This window comes from Trichosurus vulpecula, chromosome 2, assembly GCF_011100635.1.
Source record: "Trichosurus vulpecula isolate mTriVul1 chromosome 2, mTriVul1.pri, whole genome shotgun sequence".
Classification (NCBI taxonomy): domain Eukaryota; kingdom Metazoa; phylum Chordata; class Mammalia; order Diprotodontia; family Phalangeridae; genus Trichosurus; species Trichosurus vulpecula.
In genome coordinates this window covers 79,531,947-79,559,277 of record NC_050574.1, presented here as the reverse complement: position 1 = coordinate 79,559,277, position 27,331 = coordinate 79,531,947, and the positions used below count along the sequence as shown (strand labels likewise).

At 40.8% G+C, this 27,331-nt stretch overlaps 2 protein-coding genes across 2 annotated transcripts in view; one reads left to right on the top strand and one right to left on the bottom strand.

Moving 5' to 3' along the window:
• Positions 1 to 27,331, bottom strand: part of CSMD2 (CUB and Sushi multiple domains 2) — an 842,922-nt gene that overhangs the window by 515,267 nt on the left and 300,324 nt on the right. The gene's annotated exons all lie outside the window — the stretch shown is intronic.
• HMGB4 (high mobility group box 4) lies at positions 6,079 to 6,702 on the top strand. The gene has a single exon (XM_036745268.1). It carries the CDS (start codon positions 6,079 to 6,081, stop codon positions 6,700 to 6,702), a length of 624 nt encoding a protein of 207 aa, XP_036601163.1.

Genomic DNA, 27,331 nt, shown 5'->3' with positions numbered 1-27,331 from the left:
ATATGTACATATATATATGTACATATATATATGTACATATATGTATATTAGTGGCTAGAAGCTGACTGTGTATATATATACACACACACACACACACACACCATAATGCCCTTATCAGCAAGTTAAAATGGAAAACAAAAAAACTTGAACCCTTCCATTCTCACTTTGATTTGCCAGGATGGAACTCTGGGAACTTGTAATCCATCATAGAAACTTTCACATTAGGTACGATAAGTGATTCTGAGGAGTTACATAATCCGTTGGATTCTTGCTTTCCTCTTTTCTTCAGTCATTGTCATAGGCATAGAAAGGACTGAGAATCAGGAATACTTCAGCTTGAATCTTATATCAGACATTTACTAGCTATGTGATTTTTTTCCTATTTTTTAATATTTTGTATTTTTATGGTTTCTTTTTTTTTTTTGTTAGAAGGGAGAAATGGGCCAGAACAGAAGTATAGGGATAAAGATAAGGGGAGGGGCAAAGGGAGGGTCTACCTGTAACCATCATCCCTCTGGCCTAGGATTAAATCAACAAGCATTAATCACTAAACAATTAATCACTAAATTCTAGTAAGCACCAAGGGAGGAAAATCCCTGCTCCTGTAAATACTTGTGAACAGAAGAGTCTCTCAAGAGCAAGTGATGAGAATTTGCTAACCCTAGGCAAATGGAAGGATGGTTTGTCCCAGGTGGAGCTCCCTTAGTTGATTGGAGCAGGGAACAGAAATGGAGCAGACTTTGATCAATGACAGTGCTGGGACTTGAGCCTGAGTGTGCTGGATCCTAACCTATGGTCCTTTCTAGCACCCCAGATCCATTCCCCCAAGGAACCATGACCCTGGATCTAGTGTAGAAGAGAGAGGCTCAGATTCTGGCTCCAGCTTCCCAGCCTTCATCCTTCTTCCCCTCATAGCTAAAGGTACCCACCCCAAGTCAGGGTTCTAATGTGAGTGCACAGAGATGCAAGGACATCCAATTTCCTAAACTTAGAAACAGGTCACTTAACTTTTCTCAGTGTCAGTTTCCTCAATCTGTAAAATGGGGATAATAAAGACACCTACCTCAAAGAATTTTTGTGAGTATTAATCGAGATAGTGTCTATAATGCACTTTGCAAAACTTCAAGGTCTATGGAAGTGTTGGCTATTTATATAGCTATTGATATTGATTTGTACAGCTACTGATATTGATAGCTATATTAGCTATATATCATGATTGTGAGCTCTGGGCTTACCAGTTAGGAATTGTTCTTAGCGCACCAAGAGATGCTGCAAATACATTTCTCCAGCTTTCCTGTGTAGGGACTATAAACTTAAAGAGTGAGGAAATCTTCCAAACTATATTTGGGCCCTTCATGTCATGAGAGTATCTCAATATAAAGGGCATCCATTTGGATTAACTAAGAGAATAAATTTGGCCACCTTAGTTAGCATCCCCCTAATCAGCCCAGCACAATTTCCTCTGTGGGACAGCATCTACAAAGAGAAGCTTATTAGTAGGTTTAATACTGGTCATAGGCAAGTTGACTAGTCTGAGAGGAATAAAATTTTGAAGAGAAATAGTACCTAGTATCTTCTGCATCCAAGAGAAAGAATAGCCCTCTCTTCTCTCCCATCCATCCATCTATACATACATACGCAAGGGCACAAAGGCAGTTAGGTGGTGCAGTAGATAGAGCGCCAGGCCTGGAGTCAGGAACACTCGTCTTCCTGACCTAAAGTCTGGCCTCAGACACTTTCTATCTGGTGACCCTGGGCAAGTCACTTAATCCTCTTCGCCTCAGCTTCCTCATCCATAAAATGATCTGGAGAAGGAAAGGACAAACCACTCCAGTATCTTTGCCAAGAAAACCCCATCACAAAGATCACAAGGAGTAAGACGTGACTGAAAAGCCTGAACAACAGCAACAAATACATTCACAATATCTCTACCACGAGACTTGCCCTACAGATCACCAGAGGGCACCCCCCCACCCCCTCCCCTGCCAATAAAGGCATTTTTGACACTCTTGAATGGAAGGCTGCTGTAAACCACAATCTCCTCTTCCACCTCTTCTCTCTCTCAGCTTCAATCTCATGATACATAATCATAGAATACTGGAAAGTTGATCAAGTCCAATCTGAAAATCTTCATGTTACAAAGAAGAAAACTGAGGCTTGGACAAGGGCCAAGATCTTACTAAGAGTCAGACAAATTCACAGGTCCAAGACTTAAACCAACTCTTGCCTGGGAATCTCTCTTCTCTGCAAGATGCTGCCTCAACTGATTTCCAGATATCTTTTAAGGAAAACAAAAATGGAAATGAATCCTATAGTCAATAGGCGATGGAATCAATATGCAAATTTTTCTGTAAATGAGTGTCATATTTATTATGTTACCTGATCAAGTGTGGCTCTTGGCAGTAGTATGCTGGGGCCCATCCACTTAAATTCCTCATCTATAAAATGAGGCTTTTAAGATCCCTTCCAGTTCTGAATCTATGAACCTATATTTCACCTGATTTCTCAGACTGAAGCCATCCAAGTGAACTAACTAATTTTCTAGATGTAGTTTTCATCTTTTTTATGTCATCTCTTATCTGCCACCCTCATCTTCCAGAATAATAATAGCTCTTATTTATGTAACGCTTTAAAGTTTGCAAAGTACTTTTCATACATTATCTTATTTGATCCTCATGCGAACCCTGTGCTATTGACCAGTAAATGACTCCAGATGTGTGTATACACATACACACACACGCGCGTGCACACACATTTATCTCCAACCCTACCTACTCTTCTTCCTGAGCTTCGGTACCTTATCCCCAATTTCCAAGGGGACATCTGTTTGCACGTGGCCTTTCCCATTAGATTGTAAGCTCCTCAAGGGCAGGGACTGTCTTTTGTCTCTTTTTATATCCCCAGCACTTAGCCGAGTGCCTGGCACATAGTAGGCATTTAATAAATGTTGACTAATTAATTGACTATTGATTGGATAAGGCAACATGCTCAAAGCATAACTCATCTTTTCTCCCAAACCCACACCTCTTCTAAATTCCCCTTAGCACCCATCTTCTGGTCATACAGATTCACAATATTGGTGTCATCTTCACCTCCTTACTCTTCTTCACCCCACTTTTCCAATTAGTTGCTAATCCTTCTGGATTCTACATTCACAACATCACTCAAATTCATCTCTTTCTCTCCCCTCATGTGGCCACCTTAGCTCAGCTCCTCATCATCTTTTGCCTAGATTATCGCAATAGCAACTTAATCTTCCTGCTATTCAAGTCCCTCTCCACTCTACTCCACACATCTACCAGTGTGATATTTCTAAAGCACAGTTCTGGCCATGCCACTCTCCTGTGACTCCAATAAACTCCAGTGACTCCCTATTATCTCTAGGATCAAATATAGATGCCTTCGTTTGTAATCTAAAGCCCTTTACAACCTAGCTCCAACCTATCTTTGTTGTTGTTGTTCAGTTGTTTCAGTTGTGTCCAACTCTGTGACCCCATTTGGGGTTTTCTTGGCAAAGATACTGAAGTGGTTTGCCATTTCTTTCCCATTTTTCATGTTCATTTTACAGATGAGGAAACTGAAGCAAACAGGGCTAAGTGACTTGCCCAGTGTCTGAGGCCCAATTGGAACTAAGGAAGATGAGTCTTTCTGAATTCAGGCCCAGAACTCTATCTACTGAGAAACCTAGCTGCCCCAACCATTGTTCACAGTTTATCATATATATTAATCTCTTCCATTCAGCCAAATCAGTCGTGATCCAGAGGAGTCCTGGACCCCACTTAAACAGGCTTGTAAGCACTTTACACCTTGGAAATCAGTAAACTCTACAAACCAGGGCTTGCTTTATTGTTTCATCATTGAGACTTAAGAAAATGATGGAGAAAAGACTAATAGCAGAGATTACATATAAAACGGTGTCACATACATTTGTGAGGGAGAGAACTGGTTGTTAAATATTTACTAGTACACAACTGGTCTTAACACTGTTCTTCACATCACATTCCATCTCCCATCTCCCAGACTTTGCATAGGTTGTCCTTCATGCCTAGTGTAAGACAGATAACACTAGCACACAAGAGGGCTGCTAGCACAGGTTCACTCTTGATCTGGTCAGACAGGAAGGATAGGAAGACAGCTGCAGAGGGGTTAACCATCTTACTTTAATCTAGTCTAGTCTTCTCACAAAAGGGTTGCTAGTAATGGGAGCACCAACTGCTACATCATTCCCTAATCACCCTTCTTGCAAGGGCTGACAAGAAGGGGGGGCAACTACCCCTACATCACAATGGAGCCAATCAAGACAGGTACAGCTTGTGCATTCCCCTAAATCCCCTCAAGCCTCAATGGGGGATGGTTGAGGCAAACCCAGATTCCCCCCAAGCCAATCAAGGCATGTACAACATTCCAGCTTGTGCATTCAACCCTAAGGGTTCCCCTCTCACGGACTGGTGCCCATCTGCTTTATAGGGCAACAGACAAAGAAGGTATATTGCCAGTAGTAGCCTCACAAGTTTACATTATCTCACTGTTATATCTCACTGTGTAGTCGCAGTGGATATTTGCAATTTAAGCACAGTTATATTATTTATCATTGTATAACACTGTGCAGGCATGGTGGAAATGTTTTGAACCATGAGTCTGGGAAATAGAAATTGTTATGGCCATGAATCCTGGGAAACTAAACTCTAAGGAACAATAGCAAATATCCACCTTACACACACTAAAATCCACCTTACACTTAGAATGCCCTCTCTCCTTATCTCTGCCTCTTATAATCCCTAATTATTTTGAAGCTCAAACACCACTTCCTACACTTTCTGTGCCAAGTTGTTAATGCCTCCCCCACAAAATTACCCTATATTTATTTTACATATTCTTGTATGTGCCACTTTAGTAGGTGCCAAACAAATGCTTGTTGACTTCACTTTTTATTGTTCTGTAATAGAATATAAGCTTCAGAGCAGGGATTGTTTCATGTTTGTCTATGTAGCTGCAGTGCCCCGCACAGTGTCTGGTTCATAGTAAGCACTTAATGTTCCCTTGATCATTGATATCCACTTCACAGATGAAGAAATGAAGGCTTAGAGAGTTTAGGTGACTTATCCGGGGTCACATAGAACTAGTAATTGTCAGAGGCAGGATTTGGACTCATGTTTCTGACCCCAAGTCCAGCATTCCATGGGATGCATATGCTGAAAGGCCTATTGTGAGCTCAAGAATCATGATCACATTTTCATCTATTTAGTGTATTTAGTGAAATCTCATCAACACACACCTCTCCACCCAGGATTAAAAAAAGAAAAAAACCACCTTAAGATGAATGTAAAGTCCACCCAAGGAAATAAGACTTATAGTCCAAATGCTTCAGATTTAAATTACAGTAGTTTATCCCGACAAGAACCAAGGAACAGCTGTCACATACAATTATTTTTAGAGGCACGGCTAAGCCATTCACACATTATGAGCTGCTGCCAATCAGTCAACAGTGAGGAGTTTGGGAGTTTGGGGGTGGGTTGCATTTTATTACGACAAAGCATTTGAGCATTCACTGTTCCACATTTGGTTATTTTCAACCCATCTCTAGATAATTGACAGCAAGTCTATTGTTAGGTATGTAGGCCTCATGGACAGTTCATTCATACTGCCAAGTAGATAAAAGTATGTCACTAACCTACATATTTGAAGGTTATACAATCCAAAGGTGGGCAGTCAATGTAATCAACCTGTCCCAAACATAGGGCCTCCTTTCTTGCCCTTAATAGTCCATGAAGGGAGATGCTCCATCCTGCCTACCTCATTTGATAAACTGTGACATCATCTTTTTTTTAAACCAATAGGATTTCAGTATTCAAATGACTTACTGTCATTGGCCAGGAGAGCCTGGCTGGGGGATGGTGTCACAATACCTTTCCTACGACCAACAATGCCAACACCATTGAATAGGCCAGGCACAGGCTTCGCAGCTCACATACAGAGATATTCACAAGAGGGAAAGGACCTCCTGTTTTCATTAAAGTACAGGGAAAAGGCCCTACTGGAAAGGCTCTCAGAGCCAGTAAAATATGATCTTTTGAGAACATGGGCAAGGTTCAAGTTAAGCCCAAAGTGAATTTGTCTTCATATGTCCACTTTTTATTAAACTGCAGGAACAAGCACAAGGAACAACACCCAAATGCTTACATCAACTTCAAAGAGTTCTCCAAAAAGTGCTCTGAAAAGTGGAAGACAATCTCTAAGCATGAAAAGTCCAAGTATGAAGCCATAGCCAGACTGGACAAAGCACGCTACCAGAAAGAAATGAAAAATTATGTTCCCCCAGTGGGAATGAAGAAAAGGAAAAGAAGGAAGAAGGACCCCAAAGCTCCCAAGAGGCCACCCTCATCATTTTTCCTCTTCAGTCGGGACCATTATACAAAGATCAAAAGTGACAATCCAGAGTGGTCCGTGGTGGAAGTGGCAAAGCTCCTAGGGGAGATGTGGTCCAAAAAGTCAGAGCAGGACAAGCAGCCTTATGAAGAGAAGGCAGCCAGACTGAGAGCCAAGTACCACCAAGAACTCATGGCCTATCGGGTTAATCATGGTCAGGGATGTTCAAGGAAGAAAGGACCAGGGACCTCTGGCCAGTTTCAGAACAAAAAGAAATCCAAGTCAGACAAGAGTGAAGACTATGATGAATCTGATTCAGAAGGCGAGCTGGATTAGACAAGACAAAAAGACATGAATGATGAAAGAAATAAATGCCATCAAACTGTATACACGTCTCCTTTCATTCTTGTCTGTATCCTTAGACTGATGGTTTTCCCCCTCAGTCTTCCTTGAATTAGTAACATTGAGCTTTGGTTAGGGTTTGGAAGGCAGGAGAAGAGGGAGAGAGGGTCCAAGGGAAGGAAAGTAAGAAGGAAGTAAGGATCTGAAGATTGTGTGTTCTTTTTTTTTTTTCAGAAACTTGTTGTTTTAGAGGGAATTTGGAACTTAAAAAGCATATCATCCACACAGATGGTTTATCTGACCTAAAGCAAGGAGGGGGGTTTCTTTTGTCTCTCTATTTCCCTTTTAACTTCACTTTTGAAAATATTTTGAAGATTTCAGTTTACTAGTGAAATCCCAAGATGACCTACTTCCTCACCCAAACAATGTGTGATTCTGGGAAATGGAGGGGTCTGATCAGGATCCGGTGTGTATATCCAATACTCAAATGCTTCCCTATAATGCTGGTAGACATTTTTGGTGTGGCATGTTTTTAGACTCTCACATCCCATTCCACTGTTGGACAACTTTTCTACTCAAACTTACCTTAAAGTAGCTTTGGATTGGAGTTATAACTTCAAAATGAGCTTTTTTGAGAGCTTCAACTGGATATCAGCCAATGTTAGCATTGGAGGGCAGGGCAAAGCAGGGTGATTCAATATCATGGAAACTACAATTATAATAGGGTCACCCTATTTAGATTTTTTCTTTTTTAAAAACTGGTTCATCTTCCACTTGACCCATATTTATGCACTTCAGGATTGTACAGTCCACAACATTTTGTTTTATTCCTGCCTGTCATGTTGGTTCCTCTCACTTTAAATGTCCCTCAATCTCTTTATACCCAAAGTCTAATACTTTTCCTCCAAGGCTGAGCTCAAAATCCCCTAACTTTGCCTGAGGCACAAACTTTGAGAAGAGGGAAAATAGCTAAAAATGCAGGAAATGAGAGATTTGACTAAATTATGCAATCTAACATTCTAGTGTTACACAGAAGAGACCATGAACTCTATCACTGTGGGAAGGGGAGGAGGAGAGGTGAAACTTTTCCCTGTCTTATTATAAAGGGGCTGAACTGGATGTGATTCCCCTCTTGAGATCCCTTTCTAGCTTTGGACATTCTATGATCCTGTTCACTTAAGTTCCATGTGTATCAATTGATCTTCTCGACTAGACTATATAATGCTCCTTGAGGAGAGGGCATTTTTGTGTTTTTATTTCTAGTTGCCCATATATGGTAAAGATTTAGTAAAGCTTGTAGAAATGAATTTGAATTATCCCTTCAGCTTGTATTTGGGAGGCCTAAAAAGGTCATGAGACCATGACCAAAAGGTATACTTTTATGACAGAAGCTATACTGGATTTAAAAAAAAAGAACTTGTTTGAATATTCAAGTAATTAATGGTGAAGGTGTGGGTATTAAAACACAGTTAAAACAACTGTGACTAAATCTCTGGAGATTCCTTCTAGGGAAATGGAAACTTCATTAGCATTTGGACTGCTCCACATTATTTTAACAGAGCAACACTGAAAGGGACCTGAGTGTACTGGCAGCTTCTGGTGAGTGTCCATTTTAAGAAAATACAGAGTCAGGGACAGTGAGATTTAGACCAAGACTAATGGAGAGAATAAAAACCACCCAGCTCTAACATACCTAGGGATTTCCATCTACAGCAGGGTATCAAGCTCATTCTGCCAGTTTTCTCACTCAGCTTCCTGACCTTTACCAGCCTTATCTCCCCTGAGAGTGAGATATAGACTCATTAATTGGGAAGTCAAGAATCTGAAATCTGATTGAGTCTTATCTTCTGATTCTTTTATAAGGCCTAGACTTTAGCCAGGTCTCTAGGTTACTAAGTAAGGAGGGGTTCACACTTGACAAGCTCTCCATTGCTGACCTGAAGAAATCTCAAGAAAACCTTGCTTCAAGGTTTACAAAGCTGCTTTATGAGGTCATAGGACTTGTAGACTAGGTTTTCAGCACTCCTTTATTATAAAAGCTCCCTTCTTTGATCCTCTTGGCTTCCTCCCCCAACATTTAGTGAGACTTGGGAGAACACTGGAGAAATAGACCAGAAAAGTAGTCAGGTTAAGTATGATGACAATGTCTCCTTGGCTTTGTGTCCTCCTGTTTGAGATTTGTTCTGATATGTTGTATTGGCAATCAAAATGGGCTCTTAGCACTTAATTCAACGAAGTGCCCTTGAAGAGTTTGGCCTTTATTTTGTTGATTAAATTAGGAGTCCTTGATGACCTCCTTGCCTCAAGGGAAAGCCTAGTTTACATGGGTTTGAGTGACATGTTTGTGACATCAGAGGCTTTTAGACCACGTGGGTTTAAGTTGCATTTTTGTGACCATTTTAGGTCATATGGGTGAACTGCATGTATGACTCACTCTTGACTCTGAAAAAGATACAAAACCAGAGGTTGGCTTTCTCTTTTTCGGAGCTCTGACCCAGGAGTATTGCGTGACTCTGGGCCAGCCCTTGTTGTGAGCTCCCGGGCTGAACTCAGATATTGCTAACTATGAATTGTATTTGGTCTGTCTGTTGATGTTTGTAATTTGTTTGTATTTGCTCTGAAGTCCAAGGTGCTGGCTTTTTCCCCTGAACTAAGTGAATGACATTCGTATGCTGGATTAAAGTAAGATTGTTAACCCCTTAACGTTGCTTTCCTTAGTAAAGCAGATCAAAAGAATCTGGGCTTGTAGAATTCTGTGAGCTGGCTGCTGTTGGTTTTTCACCCCCACAGCAACTGCCAGCCGGATCATTGAAACATATGTGTAGACATTAAGGTGTAGACAATCTCTTTCTTCGAAGGTCAAACTCATTTAAACTAATTAGGGGGCTATTTTGTGGAGCTACTTTGTGTTAGGGAGCTGAGTTTCCCTTTGTTTCTAGGGCTTCTCTTGACAAAGAAAAGGTCCAAGATTGGTTGGATGGGGGGATGAGGGAGGGGGGAAGATGGCCATATTTCAAATGAAAAAAGAATTCAGGGTTTGAAAAAAGATGATTCTAAATTTGGGGGTAGAGTAGACCGAAAAGAAAGACCCCAGGTTTACTCCCTAAATAGTAAAAGAGATTCTTTTGAAGAACCTTGTATTCAGTGAACTCATAATAATCACAGGTGGAGCAGTCTATGGTCATACAGGGCTTTATCATCTGCTCACCACAACACCTCAGCTAAGGGGTAAAATAAAAATTTTAAGTCCTCATTTTATGGATGAGGAAAATTAAGACTTGCTGAAGTGCAGTATTTCGTTGCATCAATGGGTTTGAATTAGGGGGAGTCTTAAACTGACTTTGTGGAGTTGGCCTCAGAGGGCAATTAGAAGCAATGAACAATCTGTAGATTGCAAAAGGTTTTGTCTTTTTTGTTTGTTTTTTGCTTTTTTGTTGTTGTTGTTTAAGGCTCAAATAGGATCATAAAGCTGGAAAGGGACCTTATGAAGCTCATCTGGTCCAACCCTCTCAGTTTACAGATGAGGAAACTGATGTTTACATACTTGTAAAACGGGTGATAATACTAACTAACTATGGATTTGAACTAAAGTCCTCCGATTTCAAATTCTTGCAATACTCTTTCTACCTCACAGCACACTATGTGGGGGAAAACACTCTTATTACAGAATGGAATTTAATTTAAAAAATAAAAATACCATTTTACATTTATAAAATACAAGGCACTTTCCTCATATTACCCTTTTAAAGGAGTCAGTATAGGTGGATTCACTTTCCCCCTTCCCCCCAAAAAGGTTATATGATCTGTGTTTTGATATACCATATATGTTCATGCTGGGGGCTGTTTCAGCCCTGAGGAGCAGGCTGAACTTGTTTGTTCTCTTGTCTTTGTGTCCATAGAGCTGGCCAGCTCAGCTAGCACTTTCAGCATTGTTGTTCAGTCTTATCTCACTCTTGGTTGACCCCGTTAAGAATTTTCTTGGCAAGATACTGGAGTGAGTGGGTTGCCACTTCCTTCTCTAGTTCACACAGCTCTAGTTAAGGGTCTGAGGCAAGATTCGAACTCAGGAAGACTTCTCTTTCTCAGTCCAGGTGGTGCACTATGGTGCTGCCCAGCTGCTCATACCTCTAGCATAATGCCTGCTTTAATAGTGCCTGCTTAATAAATGCTTGTTGATTGATTCAAATTCCAGTCTTGCTATTTTAGAAAACCATTTCCTCTATTTACTTGGGCCTCAGATTTTTCATCTGTGTAAAATGATGGGCTTGAATGAACCTGAGTGATATTTAAATTTTCTTCTAGGTCTTCCTATTAACTAAGTATAAATTGTAACTCATTTTAATATGGAAAAATTCAGGGCCTTTTCACTAGGAAAACTGTGGCCTCTGTGGCCACAGAAACACTCCAAAAATATCTAATGGGAGTAAATTAGAATTTATCAGATGAATTCATTATTACTGTGCTTTCATTTCACAACAGAATCTAAGATCTCCAAGATGAAGGAAGACAGGGGCTTCTTCCCTCGAGAAAGGGGCCAACAAAAGAAATGCCCAATTGGGGCATTGGGGGAGGATGTTGGCAATGTATCATACACATTACATATACATATTCCTTCACACTTCTGCAGTTAAAGAAGGAAGCCAGGCACATTTCTTCATTTCTTCCCTCCAGGGCCAACATTGTTCATTAAATATGACCCACAACAGTCAATTTTACTTGATTGTTTTTCCCTTCATATAATCATAATCATTGAACATATATTTCTTAACTCTCTGCTTATACCACTCTGCATCAGTTCATATAAGCTTTCCCGTGTTTCACCAAATTACTCGTATTTTGCATGACTATGCATTTTGATTCATACTCTTCCTCGGGAGCTGATGTTAATTCCCTTCTTGTCATTATGTCCTTTCTAGTAAATCCTGGTGCAGGAGTTGTTTTCCTCTTAGAGTGACGATGAGTACTGGACAAAAGTATTGGGAGCTAGAATATTCAGATTCCTGTTCTGGTTTTGTACAGAGATTAATTAACTCCCTGACATCATAAAATAGCAATAACAGCTGTGCAATTTCTATACCAATTTACTTAGATAAACATGCTTTCCTTTCAACTACCATTGTGAAGTCACACAAATGGTCTTCCCCTGCCCCTCCCCCACACCATTTACTTGTTAGGGAAATTGGCTCAGAATTGTTGAGAGACAGTGATAGCGGGTCCGACCCACAGCTATTTCTGACTGCCACAACCAGGACTCTGACCAGCTTACAGATTGTTGATTATTAGAAAAGAATAAAGATTCATATGATCCAATCCCTCTATTTTTACAGATGGGGAAACTGAGACCCACAGAGAAAGTATACTGTTGAGCTTAGATCTAGTTTAAAATCTTGTCTGATTTCCCAACAAAGGGACAGGAACAACTGAATGCTCTGCAAAAATCTCAAACTCAGCATGTTCCACATTGAACAACTCATCTCCCTGCCAATTTTCCTCTACCCCTGTGAGCCCACCATTTATCTTGTTAACCTCACTTCTCTTTTCATTCTATGCTGGGTAGAGCAAGATGAGATCAAGCAGGAAGGGGAACCCCACCCACTTCCAGGCGCATAAGAAGAGAAATGGGAAACACCTGAGAAGGTGATAATGAAGAAAAGCCCTCAGGCAAGAAGAAGAAGAGGACCAGATGATACCAGCCCTGGATCCCCAGATCTGGAGCCCCAGGCCAACCGGAGGTTGTGTTTGTTTGCTTTCATCTTTACAGGTTTATTTACTAAACCTGCTGTAGGGCAGATAGACTCCAGCTGCCCCAATTCTCTTTTTATAAACCACTGTATCTAATTCCCTCCTCTCTTCTCCTGGCTACAGGCAGACAATCCCGTTTTACCTTTAGTACCGTTAATTAAAAAAACTAAATGAAACAAAACTGGTCCTCCTATACATAGTACTCCCCATTATGCGGATTGTTTCCTCAGCTGTCCCACAGAATTCTCATACTTGCCTTAGGATACGATATTTCATCATGTGGTATTCTTCTCACTTAGAATGTTCTATTCTTCTCCAGTCAAAATATGTCCTCCCCAAAACATGCTCTCCATAATTCCTGCTCCTTTGAAGTCCCTAGCACACTTACTTTTAGCTTATAATTAAATACTTAATTGTATTCTGTCTATTTAAAATCCTCCTCCCATCAAAGATAGAAATAAAGATCCCCTACATATAGGAGACTTCTCAGAGCAAAACTTTTTTTTGCGTGTGGTAGTAAAGATATGGAAAAAGTGGGAGTGTACCCATTAATAAGGAAAATCATTGCGAAGGAAATAAAATGTAATATATACATGCAAAATACGAGTAATTTGGTGAAACACGGGAAAGCTTATATGAACTGATGCAGAGTGGTGTAAGCAGAGAGTTAGGAAATATATGTTCAATGACTACGATTATATGAAGGGAAAAACGATCAAGTAAAATTGATTGTTGTGGGTCATACTTAATGAACAATGTTGGCCCTGGAGGGAAGAAATGAAGAAATGTGCCTGGCTTCCTTCTTTCACTGCAGAAGTGTGAAGGAATATGTATATGTAATGTGTCATCTGTTGTCACACTCTGTCAATGTGTCACTTGGCTGTCAGGTGCTGTATATGATAGTGGCTTTTAAAAAAACTCTCTCTCTCTCTCTCTCTCTCTCTCTCTCTCTCTCTCTCGCTCCCTCTCTATCTTTCTCTCTCTCTTCCTCCTTCTCCCCCCAGGTGCTGAGGCTCTCAGAGGATGGCAGAAGTGAGGGAATCTATATCATGAAAAAATTTAAGGATGTAGAACTTAATAAGCTCTGACATTCTAGGACTCTCATTTGCCTTTCCTGTCTACCAACCACTCTTCCCACCTACATCACAATCTCTTTTAGGACTGGGACTTGTTTTTAATCTTTTCATGTAAATCTCTCCCCATTGTCTATCTTGCTTAATTCTTTGCACATAGTAGGTGCTTATTATTTTTGTTGAAATAACTGAATATCTTTTGCTCCATTGCCTCCAGGACGTAGGATATGGACCACATACACAGGGTACTTGTTAAAGACTTGGTGTAGAATGCATGCATGAGTGAATATTTTAATCATTGACTAATGATGAGGATGTTGGCAATGTATCAATACTTTACAATTTACACTGCCTCCGCCAAAATGAACTTCATGATCATTTGGGCTAGTTCCCAAATATTATTTTAACAGAACAACACTGAAAGGATATATCACAATGTGTTGGCTTTTAATGATTGTCCCCTTTCAAGAAAATAAAAGGGTGCAGGGAGTAATTTAGAAAGCCAGACTGATAAAAGGAAGAAAAAACACTCAGCAACACTTATGCCTAATGATTTTCCTCTACTGCAGAATATCACTCTAACTCACTCTGGCTTTTCTGCCAGGCTTTTAGAAGTTCCCCTCTGTCCAATAATTACAACAACTGTTGAGGCAGTGTGGGTAGTAGATAGGGTGCTGAACTTGGAGTCAGGAAAATTTGGGTTGGAGGCCCACTTCTGACAATACTATGTGACCTTGGGTACCTAACCTTCCTGGATGCAACTCCTTAGATCTTATCTACTAAGTCATATATAGGTTCCAATTATATGGAATAGGTTTGACCTAATCTATGCTGACAGACAGAGACAGAGATTAGATAGATAGATAGATACACTCCTATGCCTAGAATGGTCTCCTTCCTTATTTCTGCCTATGGAGGTCACTCCATAGCTTTCCTTTAAATCCCTACTAAAATCTCTTCCTTTACTGGAAGTCTTCTCCAACCCCTCTTAATTCTAGTGTCTTTCCTCTGTTAATTACTTCCTATTCATCCTGTAGATAGCCTGCTCTCTCTATATTTATATGTATCCCCATTATTGTAAGCTTCCTGAGGTTCAGAAACTGTCTTTTAACTCTTTTTGTTGGATTGGAGTTCTGGTACTGGAACCCAGGCATGACAGTTTAAAAGGACAATGGGCTGGTTATTGAAAACAAAACAAACCTGACCATTACATCTGATCGCTGTGCCACATTATCCTATTACAGCAAATCCCAAACATGCTATTGGAAAGCCCAGAAGAGGCTATCAGTTCCCCACCTGACTCTTAATGAGCAACCCCCCCCACAACCAGTGCTTACCAGATGTGTATTCCAGTGCTTAGCATAGTGCCTGACACTTAGTAGGTGCTTAATAAATGTTTATTGATCGATTGATTGATGGACAGTAGATAGATAGAGCACTAGTGCTATGTGCACTGTGCGAAAGTACTGGGGATAAAAGCGAAATAAGCAAAAGCAGCCCCTATCCCTCCAAGGACTCATATGCTAAAGGGAGAAGGCAATGCAGAAAAGGAAGCTGGGAAGGAGGGCTGAGAGTGGCAGGTGGAAGTGCTGGATCCTTCCTGTATTTGCACAATAATAACTACTCGTGTACAGTATTACATAATTGCTTTATGAGGTCATGGGAAGCCAGGGTGCCAAAAGCCTTGTTTGTGGACACTTTCAGTACTGCTACTCTACTTACCTGCCTTGCAAAAAAGTCCTTTCTTTGATCATAGTTTCCTCTTGGATCATCTAATGTCACCTAAGAGGTTTCCTATTTCCAAACTCAATTAACCCAGCTCTGGGGGCAGCTCAGTAAGATGAAGAGTCAGGTGAGGAACTGACAGCCTCTGCTGGGCTTACCAATAGTGTGTTTGGGATGTGCTTTAATAGGATAATGTGTAGCTATTAAGATGTAATGATTTGTGTGTGTGTGTGTGTGTGTGTGTTTTCTCAACAACTAGCCCACTGTCCTTTCAAACTGTCTTGCCTGGGCTCCAATAACCAGATCTCCAATCCAACCCCTTCCCTTGGGCAGGAAGCTAGCAATCAGAGACAGTGTGCATGAGTTAAAACCACTAAGGAGGCTCCAAGAGTCTTGCATTCCATTACTGCCATAATATATAGTACAAAGCAGAGAAACAGGAAAGGTGGTACCACCTTGGCAACCTCCTAAGATATGCTGTCTATAAAACTATAGCTAGACTTGAACTAGGATTAGAATTGTAACTTGTACTCTGTAAATAACTAAATGCATTTCTTTCTATTCTTCTTTGTTCGGGGGAAGGGGGCAATTTGCTCCTTTGTTTTTTAGTAGAAATTCCTTCAGAAAAACTAACATTATGACCCGTGAACATTTATAATCTATTTTCATTCCTACATCAGTTTATGATTACAGAGGGGTTTAATACTATTCTTTTTTTGTTTGTTTTTGTATTCCTATTGCACAGTAAGTACCTGGCACTTAATACTTGTTGAATGATTTGAGTGAATTCTTCCTAACATCCTACCATGTGTATTATTGTCCTCATTTAAGAGAGGAGGAAAACTGAGGAACAGTGTGGTATATCATGGGGAGATTTCAGGATTTGTCATCAGGAGACATTCAAAATTAGATTTATGCTTGGCTGCAGAAAACAGAACTAGAAGCAATGGGTAGAAGGTATAGAGAAGCAAATAGAGGCTAGAAAGATTAAGAGCTATCTCAAAATAGAAAGTGCAGCAGCTTTATAGGGGAATAAATATCATACCCCTCTCTGGAAGTGTTCAGTCAAAGGCTAGATGATGACCACTTGTGAGTATATCATGACGGGTAGGTATTCTTGTTCAGGTACAGGTTGGACTAGGAGATCTCTGAGATTCCTTCAAATGCTGAGGTTTCTATTTTGCGATTCTGGCTAAGATTTTAATCCCACCTCAACATTTATTGTAGGTGACTTAAAACAAGTCACTTTACCCCTCCCAATCTTGGTTTCCCCAAATGAGAAGTGAAGGGTTGGATTAAATGAATCTACAAGGTTCTTTTCATTTCTGACAATCTATAAATTTATATCCTGGGTATGAGATCTAATTCTGGCAGTGATAGCTGTGTCAGTCAACAAGCACTGATCATGAACTTTCTATGTGCCAAGTACTGTGCTAAGTCAGGGGAGGATACAAAGAAAGGTAGAAACTTGTCCTCAAGGTGCTTACATTTAAAATATGAGCATGAAAATAAACTAAGGCCACATACAAGATATACACTGAGTAAGGTGGAAGATAATCTCAGAGGGGAAGGCACTGTGCTGGATAGGGGTGGGGGAAACATCAGGAAAGGCCTCCTGCAGAAGGTGAAATCTTAAGTGAGCATTGAAGGAATCCAGGGAAACTAAGAGATGGAGGTGAGGGGCTAGAGCTTTCCAGCCAGAGCGAAATAAGGGATAGGGGAGAGGGAGTATTGTGTTCAAGGAGTAAAAAGTGGCCTTTGTGACTGGAGCATAGAATGTGCCAAGGGGAGTAAGTTGTGCCAAAGACTGTGACCATGGGCATTTCCACTAAAACAACTATTTCCTCATCTATAAAATGGGGGAAGGCTGTAAGCATTAAGATGGATAGGGATGGTCCCATGATTTTACTGGTAGAGTGAATTCTACCAAAGCAAGTCTATATCTTCTCTGCAACTCATAGTCTTAGAAAGCTACCTTGGGGTAATGGGAAGCTGAATGGTTTGCCTGGCTAGAGGTCTTACAGTCAGTATGTGTCCCAGGAAGGACCTGAATCCAGCTCTTCCTTCCTGGGAGGCCAGCTCTCTATCTTCTATACCATGCTGACTCTCTCCTTAGTGTCAATCATCATCACTAATATGCATGCAAACATACAAACATATATATATATATATATATATATATATATATATACATACATACACACACATCTATATTGTTACTTTAAGATTTGCAGAGTATATTTTCTCATTTGATCCTGATGATAAGCCTGCATCACCTACCACACAGTATAGTTAAGTACAGCAAAGCATTTTTAAAATGGGAACTACTCAGGGCCCCAGGCCCTGGTATGGCGATGTTCAAATGAGACAGAATCTAAATTTTCAGATGCTAAGCCTAGTTCCCTTTCTACTCTATTACCTCAAAAAGGTTTTTAATGAGGAAAATATTCTCAAAACCTTGGATTTAACAAATCCATGTCAACAAACAAACAATTAAGGCCTATCCCTCTTGGATTCCTGTAGTAAATGATGGGAGATCCAGAGACAAGACATTGGTTTTAAGATTGTTGAACTCCAAACTGTGACTCGGTTTTTCTCTTTTGTGAAATGGTCCCCATATTGATCTCAATCTATGAGTCTATGAAGAACTAGAAGGGAGGAGAAAAAAAAAACCATCAATACTCCATTCCCTCTCCCCACCTCTACTTCTATATTCATATATTTTATTTTATAGATACAGAAAATGACAATTAGGGAGGTTAAGGCCACCCAATTGGAAGCCAGGTCCTCCAAATCCAGTATGCTTTCCTCTGAATTACATTTCTACTCTTGTGGGTTCAGTGGGATAGAGAAGGGAAAGAGTGTGTGTGTGTGTGTGTGTGTGTGTGTGTAGCGGGATGGGGGACGAAGAAAACGGGGACTTTGGTTTATTTAATATCCTTATCATTCTCTAGTTTCATGGATCACATGGCCAAATCCAATTAATCATATTGGGGTCAATCATCCCAAGCCTTTCCACAAGGAAAATTTATGGGGACACATGGACAAAAACTACACAGGCTTTGAAAGGGTTAGACGGGTTGCTATCTGCTCCAGTGGAGGGAGTCCCCGCATCAGTGACATCACAATGCTACTGAACATAGCATCTGAAGTGTTCATAGGGCTGCTAGCACCATCTGCTGCCAAATATGGAGAACAGCAGGGGCTGGCTAGCCAGCAGAGGGGGAAAGCTTTCAATTCCACTCAGGTAAGTAGGCAGCCTGCCCTTATGTATTGATAATTTAAATTAAAAAGTTTAAGCAGGGGTTTTCAACCCTTTTTTGTCATGCACCTCTTAGACAATCTGATGAAGCTGAGTGTGCCAACCTTTTCTCGGAATAGTGTTTCAAAATCATTTAAGGAAATACTAAATTTGGGGTAGGAGTTATGGAAATAAAGCTGTATTTTTATTTCCAACCAAGTTCGTGGACTCTCTAAAATCTATTCCTTGGACCACAGGTTAAGGACCCCTGCTTACAAGCACTTCTTCCTGGTAAGAAACTCACAGACATTCCTCATACATGATCTCAGAGTACTAGGAGACAGGAACTAGATTTGCCATTTAATCGGTACTGGGAACTTTTCCTAGTGCAAGTTAGCACCTTCTAGTCTTAGAGACTTGCCTAGAGGAAAAGTTAAATTATTCATCAATGGTTATGCAACTAATATGTAGATAAAGCAAGACTTGAACCCTCATCTTCCTGGCTGGAAAGCCAGTTCTTCTTAACCTCTCCTTGTTTATTGGATGCTTCTCTATTGTCTACAAATAAACCCATGTCCCCTTCCCCTCCCCATCCTCAAAAAACCCTCATTAGATCCATCTACCCCCATTATGCTCTATCTCTCTTCCCTTTCTCTTTCATGGCTAAACTCCTGCTACCCATAATTGGTGCCCATGCCTTCTCGTTCCTTTGGTAACTCTGCAGTCTGGTTATTAGAATAGCCCAGATATAAGGTGATGAGGAAATGGATGCAGTGTCAGAAGACAGAAGGGAGGCATATATGAGAGATATAGGACTGGTGGGTGAGAGTGTGTGAGGACACTTAGGTTGCAAGCCTGGGTGACTGGGAGAAGGTGGTGCCCTGTAATAGGAAAGTTGAGAAAGAAGATAGTTTTTTGGGGAAAGAAAATGCACTTAGTTTTGAACATGTTGAATTTGAGATGTCTTTGGGACATCCAGTGTGAGATGTTTAATAGGTAGTTGGAGACCTATTGAGACTGGAGCTCATCAGAGAAGTTAGGGTTCGGTCAATATATTTGAGAATCACTAGCAAGATAACCAGTGGAAATCGTCAAGAGAGAGAAGAGAAAAGGGTCCAGGACAGAGCTTCCAAGGACATCAGTCCTCATCCTTATTGACCTCTCTGCATCCTTTGACATTGTTGATCACCATCTTCTCTTTGAGATCTATCCTCTTGTCTCAAGGTGTTTTTGTGACACTGCTTTCTCCTGGTTCTCCTCCTACTTTCTGACTGCTTCTTCTTAGAATTCTTTGTTGGATCTTCATCCAAGTAATACACTCTAACCATCAGTGTCAGTCCAACCACCAGAGCTCAGTCCAGAGCTGAACTCATTTTCTTTCTCTCCTCCCCAAAGTACCTTCTTTGCAACTCCTCCTGTTACTGTCTAGGGCATCAGTATCCTCCCAGGCTTGCAACCTTGATTCCTCCAGCACTCTCACCCACCACAAGTCTTTTGAATTCGACTTTTGAAATATCTCTCACAGATGTCCCTTTCTCCCTGCTGACACTCTCCTCATATCTGGACTATTACAGTAGCCTTCTGGTTGGTCTCCCTGCCTCAAGTCTCTTGCCCACCCATTCCAGTCCATTCAGCAATTGTCTTTCAATGCGATAATCCTAAAGAATAGATCTGACATGCTGACCATGTTACGCTCCTTGACCCAATTTGATAAATTCCAGTGGTTCCCTATTACCTCCAAAATCAAATATAAAAATCCTCTGTTTGGTGTTCAAAGCCTATCATAAACTGGTCCCCTCCTACCTTCCCATTTCTTACACTTTACTCCCCCCACATACTCTGTGATCCAGTGACACGGGTCTCTACTGTTCCTCAAACAAGATACTCCATGTCCCATGTCTGGGCATTTTCACTGTCCCCCATACATAGAGGGTTCCTTAACTTCCTTCAAGTCTCATCAAAGATCGCACCTTTTTATGTAGCCTTTCCCAATCCCCCATTTAATGCTAGTGCTTTCTGCCTAAAATTATTACCAATTTATCTCATATATATATATATCTTTTTTTAAACTTATTTCTATGATGTCTTATTAGAATGTAAGCTTCTTGAGAATATGGATTTTTTTGCCATTTTTTGTATTTGCAGGGCTCAGCACAGTGCCTTGATAGCACATAGCTATTTAATAGAAATGCTTGTTAACTTGCTTGATTCTTGTATCCACTTTATCATGCAGCTTCCTATAGGAATCCCTCTAAGACTTTAAGGAAAGAAAGGCAAGGATTTTTATTTCCATTTCCAAGATTAAATGATTTGTTGCAGGTCACACAGCAAGTCACAAGGTGGAGCCCAGGTCTTTCTACCCAGATTTTTGGCTATAGGATAAATAAGAGACTTTGGAAAGCCTGTCACATTTCATATGAACCTTGGCCTGTCTCCTATGCTGGAGGGAGATCAAACCATGCCTTTGCTTCAATGAAGTGCTGGGATTTACTGTCCCATCTGTATGGGAGAGAGAGTCCAGCACCATTTCAGGGCACTGTGGCTGGTCCAGGAACAGCTTGGCTGGCCCCATCAGCTCAGCTGTGTTTGCAGTCACACTGGCAAGGGAAGCCCCCGTGTGGCCATTTGGTTCTTTGGTGACTATTACTGATAATTACAGATAATAAAAATTTAAAGTACCAAGAAGCCTCCACTTACTGAAGTGTTTACACCAGGGCCACTCAAGTGCCCATAGGCTCCTGATGACTTGAATTGTTCACGGAGGGAAATTAAGGCCTTGCTGCCAGGGCCCAGAGGGAAAAGTACTGAGTTCAGGGCCTTCTGAAGATAAAGTTGGCGATGCCTGTGATAAATATGATCATGGTGATCATAGATTTGGCACTGGAAAAGATCTTGGAAGCCATTTAGGCCAATCCCCTCATTCTTCACATGAGAAAATTAAGGGCTAGGAAGCTTAATGATTTGCCCAAGATCACACAACTCTAAGAAGTAGGGAGCTCCACCAAGAAAGAAGTGGACACCCCCCAATTTGCTGGTGGTTGAGGCAGGTCTGAGATACTTCAGGTTGCTCTTTTATTTTCAAGTGCTATATATTTTTTTTTAATCTTTGAATTTGACTTTTTTCAATAAAAATATTTTCTTTCTCTTTCCATCACTATTAGAAAAAGAAAACCCTGTAACAAATAAGCATAGTCAAGCAAAACAAATTCCCACATTAGTCATGTCTAAAAATATTTATGTCTTGATCTGCATTCTGAATCTATCACCTCTTTGTCAGGAGGTGAGTAACATGTTTATTTGATCATCAGTCCTCTGGAATTGGGGGCAGCTCTTTTACATTGTCAAGCAAGTCAACAGAATACTTGTACATAGAAGGCCTTAGAGATAAGGGCCAGCATGAAGTCTATTTTCCCAAACGTCTGCAATTTTTTGAGCAGAGCGTCCCTCTAGAGGGGAGAATAGTCATTACCTCTTTCCAAGGAGGTTGTCTGCAGAAAGAAGAGTTCACTCTAGTTTGTTTCTAGTTTTTCCTTGGTATTGGGTAAAGTGTGTGCCCAAGAGAAAGAATAATACTGCTCCTTGGCTCCAAATGCCCTAGGCTACACTACATCTCCCCACTGGCCTTTCTAGTTACCTACCACCCCATTCTGTGGCAGCCATATAGGTTTTACTCATAGTCTTTTTAGGCTTCCTCTCATCCTGGGAAAAACGTTCGTCTCCCTATTTATCCTATTGCCTTATTCCTTTCCACTTTTAAATCTGTTTGAGGTTTCCATCCTCCAGGAAGTATTGCCTCACGATGATGATGAAGAGGAAGAGGATGAAAATGGTTATGGATCAGCATCCTCCTCCTCCTCATCTACCATTTGTCATCTTATATAAACAGCTACTCTTTGGGCAGGTGCCATTCACTATCCCATAATATAAAATACTTTAAATTAATTCCATCTATCAATCACCTTAGTTGATAACTATGTTCCAATGTTATAGCCAAAAACCTTCACTGCCTGGTAAGCTAATTGTCTGTGATGTCTCAGCAAATTTGGCCAGGCTGATCATATAAAGGCTCATGTAATTGGGGGAGTGATCAATGAGGCCTCAGTCCTTAGAACATGAGTAGTGTACTCGGCCTAGTACTATCTCACATGGAGGCTTGGGGCCCAGCTCTCTACTTCAGACCACATGGAGGGATCTTCTCACAGTTCTTCAGTTTCCTGCATGGCAATACCTTTTAATTGACTGTTAATCCAGAGTTGAGTATGAAAAAGGTTTGAGCAGAAGATCTCTCTCTCTCTCTCTCTCTCTCTCTCTCTCTCTCTCTCTCTCCTTTCTCTGTCTCTCTGTCTCTCTGTCTCTGTCTCTCTGTCTCCCTGTCTCTCTTCCCCTTCCATTTCTGTTCCCTAGCAGTTTTTTGAGTTGAGGAAAAAAGAATACCATTGACTGCTTGGGTGGGAAGCAGTGATGGTGACAGCAACAGCATCAGTGTTAGCAGCCTCTCATGAGTACCTTCTCTTTCCCCTGGTTGCCATTTGGCCAGGAATGCATGATGTTTCTTTCTTTGTGTTGATTCTTTCCTGATCTTAGGTGAATGAATATGCAAGTTGGAACAGCCCACATTACGATTAAAGGTTTCCTCAGCAACCAGAACCAATAGCAACAAGTCTGCTAGGGAGCCATCCTTGAGGAATGATCTGTTAGACTCTGCCCAACAGTTGAAACACCATGTCCTACAAACAATGGAGTGCCTTGTCCATCAGGCTCTGCCACACCCAGAAATGAATTTGTTGGGGACTCCTTGAAGGGAGCAAAAGACTCCCAAAGCCAAGAACCAGAAAGTGCTCCCACTCAAATTTTGGGGACAGGGCGATGTTTATAGCAATCACTTTAAGCTTGAGTCCACTTCTCTCTTGGAGAGGGAAGAATGTGCCTTCATGTTTGGAGGAATGTTGTTATACTTTGGTCCTTGCTATGCCTTCCTAACAGATATTCCTTTGTAAAAGCTAACTTATGTTAATTGGTTCACTGATATTGGGGAGTCATCATCTGTTAGGTGATATTAGGGTATGCCAGATAAGGGCTCATAAGCAATAGTACTAGAAACCCAAACCCCTCAGGGTTACTACCAGAATTCTGAGAATAGAAGTGGTCAACAGTTCAACAGAGGCCAACAGAGACCTAATCTGATAGTCCAAGTATATACTGGGAAAGTCAGCTTGGAGTATATGCTACAATAATAAATAACTCTCTGATCTTTCATTAGATTATGGAGGTAATCTGGGATCGTTGGTGAAGTACAGGCTCTAGACATTTGTATCAGGCTGGAAAGATTTTGTATATGGTCCTGACAATGGTCTTGTTTGAGGACCAACTTGACCGGGTTTGGAGAGGAGACTTGGCCGATTGCTAGGTAATGATTTGTGTGTGTGTGTGTGTGTAACGGTGGTAGATGGGAATATAGCAACTCATAAGATCACATAAAGCAGCTATGATCTGTCTTGATAGAAAAACATCTAAATGGTAGACTGAGGAAGTTCCTTAAGGACAAAGTCTTTCATTTTTTTCTTCATATCTCTATGACCTCACCACAGTGCTCGGCACAAAGTAGTGCCAAATAAATGGTGGCTGTACCAAACTGAATCACAATTGGCATTCAGTAGACATTACCACTTTCAGAACCCTAAGTTCGGAGCTGGTAACTAAAAAATGTATATGGCCTGCATACTCTGAGCTCTTATCTGAGGATACAAGACATGCTTATAAAGAGATGAACAGCACAAAGAAATGTGGACTAAATGTTGAAGGAAGAGGCATCAACATTAAGAGTCAGTGTGTGGTATGGTGTGGTGTGGTATGGTATGGTGTGGTAGAAACAACAGCATACCAGAAACCCACAGAGAATTTGAATCCTGTCTCTACACTTATTGGCCATGTGAATGTGAACCAAGGTACTTCTCAATTGAGACTCACTTTTCTTTCTTGTCTGTAAAATGGGGATAATCATACCTACACTACACCTGCTTACCAGAGGTTGCTTTTCTTGGATCAAATGAGACAATATATGTAAAGTGCTTTGGAAACCTTGAAATGCTGTATTATGTATGTATAATCATGTTTGAACTACCTGCCTCACAGAGTTTTGAGGAACATGCCCTACAAAGGTAAGCCTTAAAACTCTGTCAAACTGTATGCGAGTTGGTATTTTAGGTGCTAGTGGAGTTAAGAGGAGGGAGAGACAAGACGAGTAAGGTTTATGTGAGGGACTATGTGTTGGGGGGTCAGGAGGTGGGTTCTAGAAGGGTATGAGCAGAGGTGGCCCGCTTGGAAGAGGCAGGATTTATTTAAGGAACAATCTTCAGAAGCTATGTTAACTACCATAAATATGTGCTAATTACATCGCTCTTGTCCTCTTTCTCCTTCCCTTCTCACAATTAGGATGGAAGTTCTGTGAGGCAGAAATTTCACTCATTCTTTTATTAAAGAAATCTTTATCTTATATGGATCAAAACATCACTGTCTAGTAAAAGCTTTGATTAAATGCCACCATGTCCTGGACACCCTGTGTCCCACTATAATATTCTAGGTGAGAAGGGATAAGGGCCTGAACTAGAGTATTTTCAGTGGATGCAGAGAGGAGGATTGGGAGGTTGTGAGATATATTGTGGAAGTAGTCATGACATGATGACTGATTTGACATATGAAACAAGGGAGAAAGAAGAATTAAAAGTACTAACAAAGTTTCTAGCTAACCTGGGAGAATGTTCAAACCATTAACAGAAATAGGGAAGGGACAGGTTTTAAGGCTATGGTGTAGTGGTAAGAGTGCTGGATCTGGGTTCAAATACTAGCTCTGTCTCTTATGACTTGGTGTTACCTTGGGTGAGTCACCCCATCGCTGGGCCCTCATTTCTTCATCTGTGAAAGGAGAGGGTTGAACTACATGACCTAAAAAATTCCCTCTTAAATCTGTGATCGTGTGATGTAAACAGAGCCTATCCTTTGGGGAGTACCCAGTCTCAGAGTTTCCATTATACACCCATTATACATCTGGCTAGCCAATAGAGGACCACAGGCACTGCTAGTATTTAAGGAAAGGGTGAGGACTAAGTACTAAGTACTTTTACGGTATATTCTCCTACAATAATCCATATTCCTCATCCAACCTTACAGAAAAGCTGGGGAGAGATAATTGTTAAATTTTCAGTGTGAGCATTTACACCTTGGAAATTGGCAAATGCTACAAATCAGGTCTTGGTTCAATGTTTTCTTGATCTCCTGGATATAAGAAAATGATGGAGAAAATGTGAATAATGCAGATTAAATTCGACAGTTTGCCCTCTCTAAATTTTCCCTCTTTTGGAGAGTTGGTTGTTAAATATTTATCAGCACACCACTGGTTAGGAGTGTTTCAAAGGTTCCCCTGAATAATCTCAGAACCAACCAGATTTATCTCCTACTCATTCCAAGGCTGAACCCTCTGCCCCAGGCACACTAATCTCATTCAAACCATACCTTGAATATGCCTTGACTTTCCACCCCCACAGGTATGTCCTGGGACAATCCAAAGTAAAGAAAGATTTGCCTATGTACAGCAAGGCTATCCAAGTGTTCTTATTCTCAGGTGACACTGTGCAATGCAGGAGGGGGTTGCTAGATTTGGGATTAGTTCAGACCCAAGTTCAAATCTATCATCTGACACTTACTAACATCTCAGCTCTGCAGATGACTCTTTAAGACTATAGTCTACAGAAGAAATGAACTGAATGGGCAGAGGGCTCCTCACTGGAACTCCCTAAACCCTGGTTTAAAAAAAGGGAGGGGAGGGGATGATAAATACCCTTAATACCTATCTCCTAGGATTGTGAGAATTAAATGAGAAAATATTTGTCAAGTGTTTTGCAGTCCTTAAAGTACTACATAAATGGGAGCTATTTGTATTATTCATTGCAGGAAGCCCAAGATGCTGCTGAAAAGCTGCCTTAGTGAAATCTACAATGAAAGGAAATCAATCTACCATTCACATAACAGAACAAGGTGGATGAAAAATGCATATTTTTCACATGATAGCATGCCCTGTTTATCTTTTCATTGTCTATCAGTATGTGCATCTTGGAAGCGGCTAGGTGGCTCAGTGTTGGGTCTAAAATCAGGAAGATCTGAGTTCAAATTTTGCAGACACTTACTAGCTGTTGTGACCCTGGGCAAGTCAGTTAACATGGTTTGCCTCAGTTTCCTCATCTGTAAAATGAGCTGGAGAAGGAAATGGCAAACCACTCCAGTATCTTTGCCAAGAAAACTTCCATGGACGGTATGGTCACAAAGAGTCAGACATGACTGAATAACTGAACAGCAGCAAACGTGCACCACAAACAGGCACCACAGAGGGTCAATGAGTTGGACCCAGAATTCATAGGAGGCAGACTCTTGGTTCTATTGCATCTAGAAAATCTGTAGTGATTTCACTGATCCCCAGATACTCCTAACTGTTCAATATCAAAATTCACACAGTGATCCTGTGTGGCAGTGAATCATAAAACAATGGACCTGGGAAGAATTAAAATTATAGATAGCCCTAAAGGCAACGAAAATAAACAGTTGAGTGTAAAAAGGCTACATTGCTGTATGTTACTTGAGCAACCGCAGTGATGCTTAAGACATCATTGAAGATATGTGTAACTGATAAAGCAAATGGTCTGGTCATGCAGCAGGAATTATAGGAACCAGATGGACAGCTTGGGTGGTACACTGCTGGGACTAGCATATCAGGTCTGTTTGCCCACCCAGAATTTGTGAGAAAACATGGGCAAGAAAAAATGCACAAGATGAGAAGAAACAAATAGGTTGT